The sequence below is a fragment of the Sus scrofa genome, chromosome 4 (assembly GCF_000003025.6).
Source record: "Sus scrofa isolate TJ Tabasco breed Duroc chromosome 4, Sscrofa11.1, whole genome shotgun sequence".
NCBI classification, from domain to species: Eukaryota; Metazoa; Chordata; class Mammalia; order Artiodactyla; family Suidae; genus Sus; species Sus scrofa.
In genome coordinates, this window is record NC_010446.5 from 130,087,117 (window position 1) to 130,102,766 (window position 15,650).

The window sequence follows — 15,650 nt, forward strand, 5'->3', positions numbered from 1 at the left end:
AGACCCAGAAAATGCAAAGTATAAGGAAAAAATGGTTGGCTGTTGCTGCATCAAAATGAATGATTTCTTTCAACGAAGGACATCCAAGTAATTTCCCAGGTGATAAATCACACAAAGGGATTTATACCTTGAATGTACAGGAGTTCCTGAAAATTATCACAAAAAAATTTAACCTACCTCAAGAACAAAAGTTGGACAGAAGATAGGGATGGGAATTGCATAAAAAAGGAGTTCCCGTTGTGGCGCAACGGAAATGAATCCTACTAGGAACTACGAGGTTGCTGGTTCGATCCCTGGCCTCACTCAGTGGGTTAAGGATCCGGCATTGCCCTGAGTTGTGGTGTAGGTCACAGACGCGGCTCTGATCTGGCCTTGCTGTGGCTGCAGCTCTGATTAGACCACTAGCCTGGGATCCTCCATATGCTGTGGGTCTGGCCCTAAAAAGCAAAAAAGAAAAAAAAAATAGAAGGAAATTTCACAAAAAAGTCCAACAAGTGTATGAAGTTCAGACTCATTAATTTCAGAAAAATGCAAATTAAAATCATCACTCTATACATAGACATAAGCCGTTATCCTAAAGTTGTACATGTCATTTCCATCTGTTTTATGCCATTGACAAATCAGACTATTATTATATGTATTTTAAAATCTTGCACAAAATGTTTTTAATGATGTAACCTTTTGAAAAGGATGTATGCTTTTTTCTCATTCAATATTATCTTAAAAGTTTTGTCCATATTAATATATATAGATCTGTCTGATCCATGCATTTTAACTGCTGATGGGTTTTTCCACTGCATGAATAAATTTCAATTTATCTGTTTCCATATGATAATCCAAATGCTTCTACTTTTCTACTTAAATAATGCTGCAGTGGATGTTTTCTGTGTGTCTCCTAGCGCATGCACGTGAGAGCACACACTCGTGTGTACAGTTAGAAACCAAAGTGCTGGACTGTGGATTAAGTGCATCTTGTATTTCACTGTATACAGGAAATTGCTCTCCAAGGTGATATGCCAGTTCATACTCCTCCTGTGTATGAATTTTGTCCCCACCTTCTAGCCAAGACTTGTGGTCTTAGCAGATTTAGCATGTTTTGAAGTCCTGAAATAGTATAAGGGAACCATTTTAAGTCTGTTCTCCAGCAAAGTTTCATTCAAGACTCCCTGTGGACATGGATGTAAGCCTATGAACTGTCTTCTAGTAGGATCCCATCTCTTCCACTTACGCCCTTTTGACGGACTGCACCTTCTAATATTTCCATCGGGGTGACAACGTCAGATGCCCTGTTGGGAGCCGGCAGGCATGAAGAAGAGAAGTGATCAGAGATGAGACGAGCAATTGGTAGGACCGTGGTAAACTCAACGGTGCTTCTGGGTTTCCAGCCCCTCCCAGTTCTGAATATTTGAAATCGCTAGCCTACACTATAACAGTCATCCGAAGCCCAGCGTCTTAGAAATCTTTATGTATGAAGTGTTTCTACGTAAAATCTCCACATTTGTAAGTCTTAGCACCTTATTTAGCCTATTAAATTAGTCAGTCTGAGCTGTGGATCAAACAGCGTACTTTTGTAGGTAATGCTGCTTGGGTGTGTGCATGGTTGATGTTGTGACAAGCCAGTGGACCTACTCCATTCACTGGCCTAGGTTTTATGTGTGAGGAAAATGTGTACTTTTCCTGAATTAAGACCAGTCTGTGTTCATGTTCTGCTGTTTTGCTTACTGTCTCACATGAGAGTGCTGTGTCCTTGTTTCTGCTGAGATTTTGTTAACTGAGCATTGATCATTGATTGTTTCAGAGTTGTTTATTCTCCTAAATTTACAAAGCTGTAGAAATAAATTATTAGATCACTTCAACTGGGTATAACCACCAGTAGTAGCATAGTGCTTAGGAATATAGATCAGTACTGTCTAGTGGAAATATAATGCAAGTCACAAATGTAATTTAAAATTTTCCGGAAGCCATACAAAAGGTTTTCTTTAAATGATGAGATTGATTATAGTACTATTTCAGGTAAATTAATTTATCCAAAACGTCATCATTTTTATGTGTAATTGTGTAGACAGTCATTGAGTAGATATTTGGCATTATTTTCACAGTAGATCTTCAAACATGGTATGTCTTCTGTGTTTAAAGCACATGTCAGTTTGGACTACACACATATCAAGTGCTTAATAGCCGCTTCAACTCACCTACGTTAGAAAGGTTCTTAACTCCTTTGCTTCGTCTGCTAAAGGGGAATCATGATACTACCACCAGCTTTGTCTTTTGTGAGGATCAAACGAGACAGAGAAGGTGTTTAACGTTTGTTAGTGTCTCCGCAACCACTAGACGGTAGATAGATGTGCACGAGGATATAGCTAAATGGGCATAAACTCAGGCTCCCACACATGAACTTCGGTTAGTTTCAACACAGCAAGCCGTTTTTTCCTGATTCAGGTGCCACTTACACGCTAATATATACTATTACACGATAATCTATTTAAGCGGGGTCTTGCCTGCCTGGTAGTTTTGAAAAAAAAAAAAAAAGTTTCATACATTTTTAAATCAAAAGAGAAAATATGGAGTTCCCGTCGTGGCGCAGTGGTTAGCGAATCCGACTAGGAACCATGAGGTTGCGGGTTCGGTCCCTGCCCTTGCTCAGTGGGTTAACGATCCGGCGTTGCCGTGAGCTGTGGTGTAGGTTGCAGACGCGGCTCGGATCCCGCGTTGCTGTGGCTCTGGTGTAGGCTGGTGGCTACAGCACTGATTCGACCCCTAGCCTGGGAACCTCCATATGCCGAGGGAGCGGCCCAAAGAAATAGCAAAAAGACAAAAAGACAAAAAAAAAAAAAAAAAAAGAGAAAATACCTTCAGGAGTTCCCGTTGTGGCTCAGTGGGTTAGGAACCCCATACCGTCTCTCTGAGGATGTGGGTTTGATCCCTGGCCTTGCTCCATGGGTTAAGAATCCAGCATTGCCTCGAGGTGTGGTGTAGGTTGTAGATGTGGCTCAGATCCGGCGATGCTGTGGCTGTGCTGCAGGCTGGCGGCTGCAGCTCTCATTCGGCCCCTGGCCTGGGGACCTCCGTAGAGTCACCGTTCCTAACTGCATGGCCCTGAGAAGAAAAAACCCACCTTCATAGTTGAAGACAGTAGGGGGAAGGATTATACTCTTGCTGTAGAGCTTGTTCTGTGTTCCTCCTTCTGCTTGAAGTTGGTTCCGTAGAGACAAAGGTGGATGGACCCAGAGCCTTGTTCATTCTGAAACCTGTTGACTGCCTTCCTTCACGTCCGCCAGGTTCATTCTTGACCCAAGCTTGCTCCTCCGTCTAGAACTCCCTCCCTCCTTCCTGCCCCGGGCCGGCCGGCCTCTGCTGCTTCTCCAGCTTAACAGTGGAAGCGTCCGTCTCAGATTTTCTCTCGTCGTCTTTCTTACCCTGGGTCTCACCTTTTATTCTCCACCTCAGCATCACCCTTGTCTCCTGTGTGAACCCATATCATAATTTCTAATTATTCGCTCTTTAATTTAGTTGTTTTGTTGGTTACAGGCTTTTTGCCTTATCAGGGCAGGGCCTCGGTCTCCCTTGCTTACTAATGAAATCTCAGCAACCAGATGGTTCATGGCACAAAGTAGGCACCAGGTAGTTTTATTTATTTATTTATTTATTTATTTATTTATTTATTTATTTGTCTTTTTGCCATTTCTTGGGCCACTCCCGCGGCATATGGGAGGTTCCCAGGCTAGGGGTCTAATCGGAGCTGTAGCTGCCAGCCTACGCCAGAGCCACAGCAACGTGGGATCTGAGCCGAGTCTGCCACCTACACCACAGCTCACGGCCACGCCAGATCCTTAACCCATTGAGCAAGGCCGGGGATCAAACCCACAACCTCATGATTCCTAGTCGGATTCGTTAACCACTGTGCCACAAGGGGAACTCCCCCCAGGTAGTTTTCGAATGAACTGAGTGAGCACGTGCTAGTCCCTCCTGTACAGAGGCGCTTTCAAAGGAGGAAGTCACAGAAGTGATTTGTTAAACTAATGTATCCACATCGAGAATCTCTGAACCCTGCAGGAGTCTTTATAACATCGTAAGTTCCCCAAGCACGGGCACTGTGAATTTGAATCTCGGTGCCTCCCAGCACAGGGCCTGTCACATACTAAACATGCGTATTTATGTCCGCTGACTGAGTTGTTAATTCTGATGTGAAGTCGTAGGCAGGATACCTGTACTAGGAGGATTTTTATTCTAGGATAACATTTGAGATGGGTTAGAAAAAAAACAATGTGCATAACTGATTCAAAACCAGGTTGCTATAATAGCAATGCAAAATCTTTGTATTTTCTGTTATAATTTTTCCTAAAAGGGACCTGTTGGCTTACCTGGAGAAGTTGGGGTGACTGGCAGCATTGGCGAAAAGGTAATTTCTTCCATTATTTTGTTCAGTAGTAAGGATTCTAAGCTAAATTCAAAAGATAGACATTCATATATTTCGTGAATTAGAAATTAGAAGTCACTCATAAGTTAAAACTCATTACCTGTACTGAATCTCTTAAATATATTGAAATATAGCTAATAGCATATATGTTTCTAATTTTTAAAAGGCAGAGTACTCTTTTGGCTATAATGATGTGCTCTAAAGAGGAAAGATGAAATTGATGGTCTAGGTTTATGGCTTGAAAATATTTAAATCTACTTTGTGAGACTAAGCCTGTAAAGGAAACAGTTTTGAAAGTGATGAATGAGTTATTACTATACCTAAGTTTCAGTCACAATCTCTTTCTATCTACTTGGAATCGAGTATAAAATTACTCATGGATTTTTTTGGCTGTTGTGCTAGAAATTGCAATTTGCTCAGAAATTTTTAGAAATCATTATCTTGAAGTGATTTTCCATATTGAGTTTCAAATTTAAGAAAGTCTTTTTTAAAAAATAATTATTTGAAATCAGCAAGACCATTTAAAAAATTTTTTTATTATTTTTTGCTTTTTAGGGCTGTACCCATGGCATATGGAAGTTCCCTGGCTAAGGGTCAAATTGGAGCTACAGCTGCCAGCCTACATCACAGCCACAGCAATGCCAGATCCTTAACCCGCTGAGCAAGGCCAGGGGTTGAACCTGCATCCTCATGGATGCTAATTGAGTTCTTAACCTACAATGGGAACTCCTAAAAAAATTTTTTTGAATGCAGTCTTATAATGGACTGGTAGGTAATAAACCCCAAATTTCTGATCTTTGACTGAAACTTAATTTGCTGCATGTAAATTGTAAGCATGCTAGTCTAGTATGCAAGGCTACTATGAATGCTAGCATGCTAGTCTGTATATGCTACACTGTGCTGTGTATGCACCTGGTATACTATGCATGCTAGTATTCTAGTCTAGTATGCTATGGATCCTAGTATGCTAGTTTAGTATATTGTATATACTATACTATGCTGCGTATGCAACTGCACATGCTAGTATGCTAGTCTAGTATACCACGCATGCTCGTGTGCTAGTCTAGTATGCAAGGCTGCTCTTTGTGAATAATTAAATAGAGCCAGGATTGGAAGTAAATTAGATAATATTCCAGTTCTTTCCATTGGAAATTTTTAAGTCAAACTAACATTTTTTAAATTCATCCTTTTCTTCCCACATCCAAACTGGTCTCTTCCTGGTTATCTCGCTGTCTAGTTGTGTGCCTTACACCTGGCTCTGTTCTTCCAGTCTTCCGTGAAGGAAAGCATGAACCCGTCTCTGCAGTTCCCTCTTCCTCCATCCTCTGTGTCTCGTCTTTTAGCAGGTCTGAGACGTTCTTCTCTGTGAGGTACCCTTTTTAGTAGTCAGTCCAAAGCTCCTGTTAGTTGATCTTAAATTTACCACATCATACTTGCCCCGACCTTCCCCTTCTGTCTCTAATCCAGCCTACGTGCTGTAACCAGAAGGCTAATTATGGTGGATCACGAAGAAGCATTTTGAAAAAGCTTTATTAGCTCCCTGTTGTTGAAGCCTGCTAACTCCTCTGCTTTGCTGTCAAGGCACCGCATGAACTGCCTTAACTTAGTTCATCCAGCAAGTGTCCTGATGCTCCCCAGTATTAACCTCTCTTGCTCCCCTGTCTCAGTTGTTATGTACTTGTTCCTATTCATGTTCTTCCTGTTTTCTTTGTTTAGCGTATCCTCTCCCCTTCCCTCTGTCTATTCCAAGCCAAACTCTAGTAGTCAATTAAATCCCCACCCTCCACAAAGTCTTCCCAGATTTTATTCCAGTTCTACCTGATTTCTCCCCTTCCTGGTCTTAGAATAAGCATCACACAGTTTGAACTGTAATTGTCCTTCAATTAATTCATCTTCGTTAATGTCTCCACTTACCTGAGGGTGGAGTCTAAGTCAAATTTCTATTCTCTCCTCCAACTCTCAGTCCATTAAAAGTAGTCAATATATTCGTACTGATTTTTTATTAACAAGATTCAAATGTAAAATGACCTCAGTTCAAAGAATTTCGTAATTTTTGTCATTTTGATTTAGAAATTTCTGTGTTAGGTTAAAGAGTCTACATTAATATTTTGAAAATTCTTGGAATTTTTATGTGAATCCCTTTAGAATTTAATCTGCTGTGGCATATTGGATTGTTATGATTATGCCTACTGGTGGCGGGCAGACCACAGAAAGAAAATTTTGTTCAGTGGTTACATATGGAGTTAATTTTTATATTATGTTTTCGTACTTTTTTATTCTCACATTTTATGTCTCTCAAAATTATAAGAATTTCTACTTGCAAAATGTTAGCATATGATGCATGCTCAATTTTAAATCCTGCTTATTCATAATTTCTATTTTCCTCACTGTAATAAGATGTTAATATTGTATTGCTTGGAAAGTATCTTAAGAGGATTTTTATTGTATTAAAAGCTAGTGACTTCAGGGTAAAAATACAAAATTTATAAATTAAAAAATTACTGACAGGATGAGTTTTCAATCTAGGTTTAGCTCATTTGTGACTAATTAACATGCCTCAATGGTTTTGTTTGTTTGTTTTATTTTTAAAAGGGACAGCGAGGAAGTCCAGGCCCAGTAGGTCCCCAGGGAGACAAGGGTGCTATGGTAAGAGCTTCGTGATTGGAAAAATAAGTTTCCAGGTTAAGGCATCCCAGAGATGGAGTTGCCTTGAGTGATATTTAAGCAAGTTAAAAACATCATTTTGTAGTAAATTTCTACTAGAATAGTCTTCCCTTCTAAGCAGTTTACCACTCGGATGCTGATTGGCACTACAAAGCACGCAGATCCGATGGCTTGCTCAAATGGATCTATCGTTTTAAAGAAGAATTAAACTATCATAAATTCACTTAAGTGAATGAAAAAGAAAATTCACTTAGGATACTCTTTTTCTCTTACAGCTTATGGTTTATATGGCGCATATTAACGTTGCCACTTTTCCATGAGTCTGTGGTCACTGTAATTCTTTGGTATATGAAAGATGAGAATCTAGAATTTCTCTTTCATTCTTCTACCTTTAAGATGGTAATAGCTGATAAAAGTTCTGTCTAGGTTGCAGGTTTTTAGTTTATGAGAGTTTCTAAATGTGGTATGAGCTAGGACAAACAGTTATTTTCAGTAGAAGAATCTAGCTTTCAGAAAATATGTTGTGATGGATCTGGTGGCACATGATACTATCCACAAATTCATTGTACCTAAGTTTTTCTTCGGTTTAAACTTCTGTATCATCAGTAAAGCACTGCAAGATTAATTTTTTACCTATCTCCAATTTCTGTCAACTAGGAAATTTAATACAGCCATAAGGCTAATTAATTTATGGAATTATTACCTCCGAAGACATTTTCTAAATCATTTCAATATGGTTGATACCACAAAGGTCGCGCTCCTTCTAAAATTTGAAGACTAGCGTGTTGGTACACAGTCGTAGTTCTTAATTACCGAATTCCTTGACCTCTGAAGATGAAATGATTCTGCTGTCTGTGTAACATGACATACTCTGTAGCATAGCGCAAGCTATGGAAAGGTCAGATGAACATTCTCTTCTCAGGAGGTTATAATACTTGACTCTAGCCAGCAGATTTCTTTTCTGGGCAGAGTTTCTAATAAAAGTAAAGCAGCTTCTCTGGAAAGCCCGTTTTTACTTCTCTGGTCTGTCTGTGGAACATCTCCTGTGGTGTCTTATGTCTTGGACGGTCGAGGGAGATATTAGCAAATTATCATTTTTAATTACTCTTTATAATTTACTGGTGTGTCGTCAATGAAAATAATTAGATATGATGGAGAATTTGTCTTTTATATTTTTACTTAAATTATAGGGCTATCCGGGTCCTCCTGGGGTTCCAGGACCCATGGGTCCACTGGGATTACCTGTAAGTATAGAAAGACTTTATATTCCTTTCTAAGAGGGCTGTTTAAATTTTAATCCATGACCTTGGTTAGGCTGTGTTTTTGTGCAGACTAAATCATGCCTGTGTTAACAGAGGCTGCTTCTCTCCCCGGTCAGTGCAGGGCCACCTCGAATACATCCTGGCATCTTGATTTTCCTCACTGCTACTTGCTCTGTTGTTTACCACTCACTGCTAAGACTACGAATTTACACCCTAAAACTGCAAAACATTTGAACTCTCTTTGGAATAACCACATATAAGAAAACAGAATTAGTAATCAACCTTACAAGTAAGATGGATTGTATAAACAAAGCACAAATGCAAGTTCCAAGTTCTTGGAAATTTGCAGATATTCACAAACAGATAAGATTTGTAGAAAATACACCTTTATTAACCAAAAATTGAGTTTTGAAAAGACTCCGCTTGTGTTTGCAGAAAGATAATGAAATATTATTTCTAAGGAAAGTTTTCTTATCAGAATTTTACAGTTATTGTGAATTTAAATGTGAACAATATCAGCCGTTGTGATCCCCCAGGCCGAGGTGTTATCAGAAACACTTTGTGCTGGTTTGTGAAGCTTCCATTTTGAAGCTAAGCCCAGTGTTTCAGCCCAGTGTTTTGAAGCTAAGCCCAGTATTGATAGGAGGGTTGTTGACTCTAAAATTAGGAAGACTGATTTAAGGCACAGTTGCCCATCTCTTTACTCAAGTAAGAGGCATTTTAATTCTGTGAAAGTTTACTCTTTTTATCTACCTAATGTTATGTAGTTAAATACATTTTGTTTTCTAAGTAGGTCTTTATTGGAGACTATCGGGTACGAAAACAATCATAACTGACTTTGTCATAAATAACAACTTAGTCTTCATTGAAGGTTATTTTTTGTGACATCTTAATTTGGAACATTTTGTGGCATTTTCATGGTAAAAGAAAAAAGTCTTTTTTTTTTTTTTTTCTTTGTCTTTTGTCCTTTTAGGGCAGCACTCACAGCATATTGACCCAGGCTAGGGGTCTAATCGGAGCTGTAGCCACCGGCCTACACCACAGCCACAGCAACGCCAGATCCAAGCCGTGTCTGCCACCTACACCACAGCTCGCGGCAACGCCGGATCCTTAACACACTGAGCAAGGCCAGGGGTTGAACCCACAACCTCGTGGTTCCTAGTCAGATTCGTTTCCGCTGCGCCACTGTGGGAACGCCAAGAAAGTCCACTTTTAAGTGATGGGTGATTAGAAGTGTCTGGAATAAGGACGAGGAAATCTTGCGAGAGTAGATCCTTTGATGGACCAGGCAAATGAGTGCCTCCTAAAACTACATGCTCGGTGATATTAAACATTCATCATCCGTTGATCAGGATGGAAACACCTAGACGTTAAATTCCTCCAAATGGTAGAATATGTCAAAAGCAGAATATTGGGGGACGGAAGTATGGTAATTGTTTAATAATTCAGGCATATTCTCAAAGGAGACTGACCAACTTTATTTTAAGAATTCCCAATGGAGTTCCCACGGTGGCTCAGTGTTAACCAACCCACCTGGTACCCATGAGGATGCAGGTTCGATCCCGGGCCTCTCTCAGTGGGTTAAGGATCTGGCACTGCTGTGGCTATGGTGTAGGCCGGTGCCTCGCCTGGGAACTTCATATGCTGCGGGTGCAGCCCTAAAAAGACAAAAAAAAAAAAAAAAAAAGAATCCCAGGTAGAATGACCTGACCTGTCACAAGAAGGGTTATAACTGCTATTCTGGTGACCTCCCTGTGAATTCTGTAATGATGTTTACACTTGCACCATATGCAGGGTCGTGTTGGGGCAGGAGGTCCGCCTGGGAGTCCAGGTCCGAAAGGACGGAGAGTAAGTCACCTGATCGGTAAAGCACATTCACCTCGGAACGATGCCCTGATGACGCGCTGATGACGGGCTCTGCAAAAATAACCCTGCGGCTTCGTCTGTTGTGCTTAGACGGCGTTGGGTTTTCCCTTGTTGTCGTTACATTAGATGACCTTCCTGCATTCATTCAAATGTAATTCATAACCTTTGTACTTATAAAACCATGCTTTTGTTCCATTTTGTGTTTTAGAAATTTCACTTTTTGATAGAGAATTCTTCTTTTATTATTCCCATCTTTCAGTTTCTTTCTTTGGGAGAATTGTGAATGTGAAGATGTTTTAAATCAATTAGTTTTCTACTCACAAGAGATGTGTATGGCAGGGGTCGTAACAGCATGGCCAAGTGACCGCAACAGGACACGGAATGGAATGGGCCTCACACGGTGGCCAGTAGGTTATTCACTGCGCATAGGAGATAATAGAATCATTGTCTGTTAATCGTGCGTGAGAATTAAAAAGCTTTCACTCTTTAAGGCTTCTTCTAAACATTAAATCCTTTTTTTCTTTCTCCAAAGAAAGAAAAACCCCCATTTATTGCATGCCTGTCTTGTGCCAAGCACTTTTACATATGCTGTCTCAGCTGATACTCAAACCACGCTAAGTCAGGGAGCCACTTATCTCAGAGATTGCTATCGAGGAAAACAGGGCTCAGAGAGTTTCAGGTCTGTGAGCTGTGGAGACAAGGTCCGTGGTCCACCCAGGATTCAAACTGCGTGTGTCTGACTCGAAAGCGTACGCCTGTCGAGACTCTGTTGAACAGTAGAGTGTTTTTTCCTGATTTATTTAATTTGTGGGCTTTAAGAACCTGGTTTTCTCCCTTAGCTTTATCCTGACTTTTATGGCTAGTGAAGAAAGTATTTAACAATTCTAAAAACATGGCCTCCAACTAACAAATTAAAAAAAAAAAATGCAAACTGCCATTTCTCGTTGGCAGATGGGAGAATCGTGCCCAGTTTAAAATAACTGTGATTTCATGTGCTGGGTTTTAGGTGAAGATGAAAGAAAGAGGGAGAATTTTCAGTGCTATCATTTCTTTTCTGAAAGACTATTTTCCTTTCTGGGTTATGGAGTTACAGGCTGTGAATAAGCCTGTTGGTGACATCTGTTTTAGCCCAAAGGAGGTTTAATCATAAAATATAAAGTGGTGGAAGACGGTCTGCAGCCTGCCAGGCTTCAGTACTCGGTCAGGCCGGACGTGTCCACGTAACTTGCTATTACTCGCCGTGGGGAAGTTCAGCCGGTTTTGTGACAGATGAAAAAGAAAGAAGGTTCGTTGCTTAAGTAATTGCGGTTCTGTCCGTCATCCAGGCATAAGCCGTGTGCCTAGGCAGGTTCCGACCCACTCGGGCTGTGTCTGACGTCCTGCGGAAAGTTCACACTCTCTCCAGTTTCCTAGCCTCCCTGTGATCTCTGGGCCAATTCTTATTCCTCTTCCCTGACCTGACGCTTTGTCTTCAACTGTCTCCTCCTCAAGGGCCTGTCCTCCTCTCACCCTCCAAATGCCTATTACTGATTCTCTTCCACATGGTTTTTCATAATTATTTCTAAACAGGTGCTTTCTAAACAAGGGCTTCTTGTTTAAAAATAAGAGCTTTGGAAGTTCCTGTCGTGGCGCAGTGGTTAACGAATCCGACTAGGAACCATGAGGTTGCGGGTTCGATTCCTGGCCTTGCTCAGTGGGTTAAGGATCCGGTGTTGCCTTGAGCTGTGGTGTAGGTTGCAGACGCGGCTCGGATCCCGCGTTGCTGTGGCTGTGGTGTAGGCCGGCGGCTACAGCTCCGATTAGACCCCTAGCCTGGGAACCTCCATATGCTGCCGGAACAGCTCAAGAAAAGACAAAAAAAAAAAAAAAAAAAAAAAAAAGAGCTTTGTTAAGTACAAAAGTGCTTTCTTTACCAGAGAAAGTTTCAGGTAATAAATGGTTGCTGGGAATACAAAAAGGGGCTGAAGACCAGAATATTTGAGAAAGAAAATAGTACCGTGACGTTAAGAACATAGCATTATCCCTCCCAGCCTCTTCTCCCATCAATCCATTCTCTGCTACGGATGTGGTTTGTAATACACATCTTTTCTAATGGTTTTCACTCACATGCGCAGCCTGCTGAGGTAAATGAAAACGGTGTCTGGTGGGGCGTTCCCGTGCCCCAGCCCCTCCCGGCTACCCAGAGCCTGAGGGAGTCAGCGTTTCCAGCACACTCGCAGCGCTTTCACGACAGAGCTGGACAGCAAGCTGGCATACTTGCCCTGAGGCCACACAGAACTATCTTTATGGGACCGGTGCTCCTGCGCGCTTGCTGTTCCCAGGTGTGACCATGTTCCCATCATGCATGGGAGACCACGCCCCAGGGAGCCTGCCTGCGCATCTGCCTCCCGCCCATCCGTCCACACGCATCCCTCCCTCTAACAGGTGCCGGCTTCCCACATCTGCCAGGCCCTCTCCTAGTATCATGGAGGATTCAGGGTAACTATTTTCAGATCTGGACCCCATGGACTTTATCGTTTACTGACTTACAGTCCAGTATCTCGGAAGCATCGTGCAGATTGACAGAGAATAAGGAAAGCTGAGACGAGCAACAGTGCCACCTCAGGAAGCAGCCTAAGCAGCTTACATCAGGAAATGTGAAAGTCATATAATCCTGCCATTTCTAGATCTGAAAAAGGTAACAGAATTGGCTGAAAATATTTATATAGTTTAGGATTCTTAGATGAGAGAGTTGGCATAAATTAAGATACTATTATTTATCCTATATACTTTAAGCTTTTTTCTTTTCGCCTGCCAAGTTTGACTAAAGGAATAATTGAAGTGAAATAATGTAATATACCAAAGCTAATTAATATAATACCATTTTTTTTAGGGCTACACCTGTGGTGTATGGAAGTTCCCAGCTAGGGGGTCAAATCAGAGCTGTAGCCACAGGCCTGCATCACAGCCATAGCAACACTGGATCTAAGCCGTCTCTATGACCTACGCTGCAGCTTGTGGCAACACCAGATCCTTAACCCACTGAGGGAGGCCAGGGATCGAACCCGCATCCTCAGAGAGACAGTGTCCTAACCTGCTGAGCCACAATGGGAACTTCTGTGCTTCAGTCCTTTTCCTCACGTCCACGATACAAGCCAGCGATGTCTCCACTGCAGGTCCAGAAAGATCGTGGCTTAGCACTTGAGGTCACCAGGGGTCAGTACCAGCTCAGCTGGTGTCCTCCCGTCTCTCTCTGGGCAGGTAACCCACCTCACTCTCTCTCCAGTACATGCCTCTCTGTCCAGCTCCCCTGACTGGAGAGGTGACACCCACAGCAGAGCTGACCTTATCTCCTTTCTTGCCCACGAACTGGGCCTTTGATCATGAAACAACTGTTTTTTTTTTTTTCTTTTTCTGCTGCATCCATGGTATATGGAAGTTCTCTGGCCAGGGTTCTCAAATCTGAGGCCCAGCGGCGGCAACACTAGAACCTTAACCCACGGTGCCAGGCCAGGGATGGAAGCCATACCTCCGCAGCGACGTGAGCTGCTAGAGTCAGAGCCTTAGCCCAGGGCTCCACAGCGGGAACTCCTGATCGCAAGACAACCTTGGGTTGCATACCGTTGTCTAGATGGGTGATAGGGGGCATACGACTGAGTAATTGCTTATTCTGACTGTGGTGCGGAAAAGACCGAAATGGCTATATTAGAAATTTGTGCAGTTTCACAACCTTCTGTGCAAGAGGCAGACTGGGTAGGCCTGCTCCGAACGGTGGCCTCTTCGAGGAGATGCATGTCCCCTGGGAACGCGGCTGTCAGGATCTGCATTTAGGCTCCACGCCAGTGGCACCTGGACTCCAGGGGACGAGGAAGGGCTTTTTCTTCTCCTGAAAAAAAACTTTGTTTATAACAAGAATCAGAATCAAAAGATAGTTTCCACAAAATCAAAGATAATATCAGTTTTTGTTGAAGGGAACATTTTTTTTCCAGCTTTACTAGCCAAGAGCCAGAAAATACTTAAGCCTCTGAGTAATTTAAAGTGAATGGAGGTCAGGAGTTCCTGTCGTGGTGCAGTGGTTAACGATTCCGACTAGGAACCATGAGGTTGCGGGTTCAATCCCTGGCCTTGCTCAGTGGGTTAACGATCTGGCGTTGCCGTGAGCTGTGGTGTAAGTTGCAGATGCTGCTCGGATCCTGCGTTGCTGTGGCTCTGGCGTAGACCGGTGGCTACAGCTCCGATTTGACCCCTAGACTGGGAACCTCCATGTGCCGAGGGAGCAGCTCCGGAAAAGGCAAAAAGACAAAAAAATAAAATAAAATAAAATGAATTGAGGTCAAGCAAAGACAGATATGGTTAAAAGGAAAAAAATCAATACATGTTGATTGAATATCAATATATATATATATTTTCATCTTTTAGGGCTGCACCCACAGTATATGGAGGTTCCCAGGCTAGGAGTCTAATTGGAGCTGCAGCTGCTGGCCTATACCACAGCCACAGCAATGCGGGATCCAAGCTGTGTCTGCAACCTACACCACAGCTCATGGCAACAACGGATGCTTAACCCACTGAGCGAGGCCAGGGATTGAACCCGCAACCTCATGGATCCTAGTCGGGTTTGCTAACTGCTGAGCCACAATGGGAACTCCAAAATCTCAATATATTTTGATTGAATTAGAAAGACATTTGTTCTGTGAATAAGGGCCGTTTCCTTCATTTATAGTTTCTTGAACTCAAGTGTTACAGAGATGGGCTTGGAATGCCCATAAAATCTTCCTAAATAAACAAGTGTGCAGTGTATGTTAAGGCTTTAATTAGTCATAGTTTATTTAATTTGATTGTAGCATTTATATGGAATAGTGATTCTGTCTCCTATCATTTAATACCTTTGGTATTATACTGGTTATTCATGAATTTGGTTAACTCTAAGATTATTGCCTATAATTCAAATACTTGATACTTTGCAAAGCAGTTTTAGTTGATGCAGCTGAGCTTCAGATTTGAGTCTAGCTTTTAGAAGCTCCTAATGGCCATTCGCTGTAGCCGACTTTGATATTAGCAAAAGAGGACAAAGGAAAGATTGGTTGTTGTTTTCTTTAGCCTAGCCGGAGTGTATTCTTCAAGGGCTTGATAGATAATCAGATATAAGGCAGGTATTAGAAAAAAATAGCTTTATACCCAATCAGGTGCCTATTATAACCCGTTTTTCTACTCTTTTACAGCTCGTCCTGAGCTGGTTTAGTCTCAGGGTCAAAGAAGCCGTTGGCACTAACCCAGAGATAGCTTCTACACCCGGTGTCAAAGTGACTCTATTCACTTACTGACAGGATTAGCTCTCACTTATTTCTAACATTTAAAAAAATACTATAAACTTCAGAAAGCACAGTTCTTCAGTCTTTGAACATTAGACGTTGCGTGACTCAGACCACTCACTGGTGTCTCCAGGCCTCCGTTTCTTCATC

General features: G+C 41.9%; 1 protein-coding gene across 1 annotated transcript in view; it reads left to right on the plus strand.

Moving 5' to 3' along the window:
• Positions 1-15,650, plus strand: part of COL24A1 (collagen type XXIV alpha 1 chain) — a 331,418-nt gene that overhangs the window by 175,357 nt on the left and 140,411 nt on the right. Inside the window, 4 exon segments of the mRNA XM_021090341.1 lie at positions 4,346-4,399; positions 7,010-7,063; positions 8,272-8,325; positions 10,138-10,191. Of these exon segments, the coding sequence (XP_020946000.1) occupies positions 4,346-4,399; positions 7,010-7,063; positions 8,272-8,325; positions 10,138-10,191 (216 nt within the window).